This window comes from Sinocyclocheilus rhinocerous, unplaced genomic scaffold, assembly GCF_001515625.1.
Source record: "Sinocyclocheilus rhinocerous isolate Xijiao unplaced genomic scaffold, SAMN03320098_v1.1 scaffold1813, whole genome shotgun sequence".
Classification (NCBI taxonomy): domain Eukaryota; kingdom Metazoa; phylum Chordata; class Actinopteri; order Cypriniformes; family Cyprinidae; genus Sinocyclocheilus; species Sinocyclocheilus rhinocerous.
Genome location: NW_015623663.1, coordinates 215,750 through 217,553, shown reverse-complemented (window position 1 = coordinate 217,553; position 1,804 = coordinate 215,750). Strand labels below are relative to the sequence as shown.

The 1,804-nt window shown below is 43.7% G+C and overlaps 1 protein-coding gene across 1 annotated transcript in view; it reads right to left on the bottom strand.

Annotated features, from left to right (window-relative positions):
* The window catches only part of LOC107719461 (filensin-like), a 24,180-nt gene extending 22,809 nt beyond the window's left edge, over window positions 1-1,371 (bottom strand). Inside the window, exon 1 of the mRNA XM_016526907.1 lies at window positions 781-1,371. Coding sequence (XP_016382393.1) covers window positions 781-1,169 — 389 coding nt within the window. The 5' untranslated portion in view covers window positions 1,170-1,371. The remainder of the gene's footprint in view (window positions 1-780) is intronic.
* Window positions 1,372-1,804: the final 433 nt, after the last annotated feature.

The window sequence follows — 1,804 nt, the reverse complement described above, 5'->3', positions numbered from 1 at the left end:
AATTGTTGAATAAATTATGTTATTTTTGTTTTCTTTGCGCTCAAAAAGTATTCTCGTCGCTCGTCGAAGTTGAGCCACTGGTGTCACATGGACAGTTTTACCGATGTCCTTACTACATTTCTGGACCTGGGAACATTACAGTTGTGTTGCTGTCTATGCAGGGTCTGAGAGCTCTCACATTTCATCAACAATATCTTAATTTGTGTTCCGAAGATGAACGAAGGTCTTACAGGTTTGGAACAACATGAAGGTGAGTAATTAATGGCAGCATATTCATTTTTGGGTGAACTATCCCTTTAAGTGCTCTGGCTGACTGACTTTACAGAACTTCAGTTTAATTGGTCCATCTGGAAAGTTTTCTCAATTCCTGTAAGACTGAAGTTTTCCCATTGTATCATTGAGCACCTTTGAGGAAGAACTAATTATAGGATTTGCCAAAGTTTGCCAGGTTAGTGGCATCAAATCTTAGAAATTCAGAATTTTAAGGCAATCAGTAACATGTAAACTACCACAAGCCGAAAAGTTTTCAGTGTCTGTGAAATCATTTGTATTTTTGCAGCACCGTTACTTAAACAGCTTTTTTCTGTTGTCTGTTTAATGGTATAATCTATTCCAGGTAACCCGGCCCCTAAACAATACTTAGAACCTCTTTACATATACATGTCATCAGACAGTCTCTTCCTGTTTGAGATGCTTGAATATTGTCTGCTGTAATTAAATGTTCTTTAATCTGTTAGTAGCAATTAACCACAGCCTTATACTTCTGTTGCGTTTTCTAACCTGCTGTTGTACTCATCCAGCATGCGCCCTGCGTCTTTGAGCTCTCTCTCCAGCTTAGCTCGGTCCGACAGCAGTTCCCGGATGCGCTTTCTGTTGACGCTGATCTGCTCGCTGAAGGCCTCTTCCAGTCCTGACGCCTCCTCCATGCGCTGAACAGTCTCCAGCTGTTTGCGGAACACAGCATTGCGCTGCTCCAGCACGCGCGCCTGGTTGATGTAACGAGCAAAGCGGCTGTTCAGCTCCTGTAGGCTCTCCCAGCCCTGGACAGCTGCTGTCGAGGGCCCACCGGCCGGAGCCGACACCATCTCTGGGCTGCTGGGCTCCTCGAAGACATCAGTGCACTCATACTTCTGCTTGCGCACCTCATGCCGGTAGCTGGTCTTGAACATACTGCGTGCTTGATGGTTTTCACCTCCACAATCTTTGGCTTAGTGCTTTAGTGGCCCTTAGCACCTTTAGTGTGTGAAAACTAGGGTGCTCACCCTCTGCTGTCTCATGCTAGACTAAACTCTGCCCGTTTGGGCTACGGGGACAAATAGCTAAAAATCTTTTAATTCTGGTGTTTCACATGATGTCTTCTATGGATTCTTCCAGTGGAGTCCTGTGCACAATGCCACCATTGTCGAGGGCTTTGCTGTGTTGAATGATCTTTTGAGATCTGCTTTTGTTTCCAGATCAGCAGCTCTGTCTGTGATCACAATGATGCGCTTCCACGGCATTTCTGTTCGACAATGGAAAAATTGCAGGTCCTGCTGTTTCAGAGCACATGAAAAAACAGCAACTTCTCGACTGCAGTCTGACAATTGCATACGCACTACCAATACTACTGTTAAGTGCCATGTAAATACATCCACTGATGCACCTATACTGATAAACCTCTTTATGTGGCTATCATGGAATATCACACTTTGTGCATGGGAATAGGATTGCAATTCTTATTAAAAAATGTTTTTCTTTCAAGAAATCTGTATGGTCACACTTTACATTAGGTGGCCTTAACTGCTATGTACTAACATTAAACTGG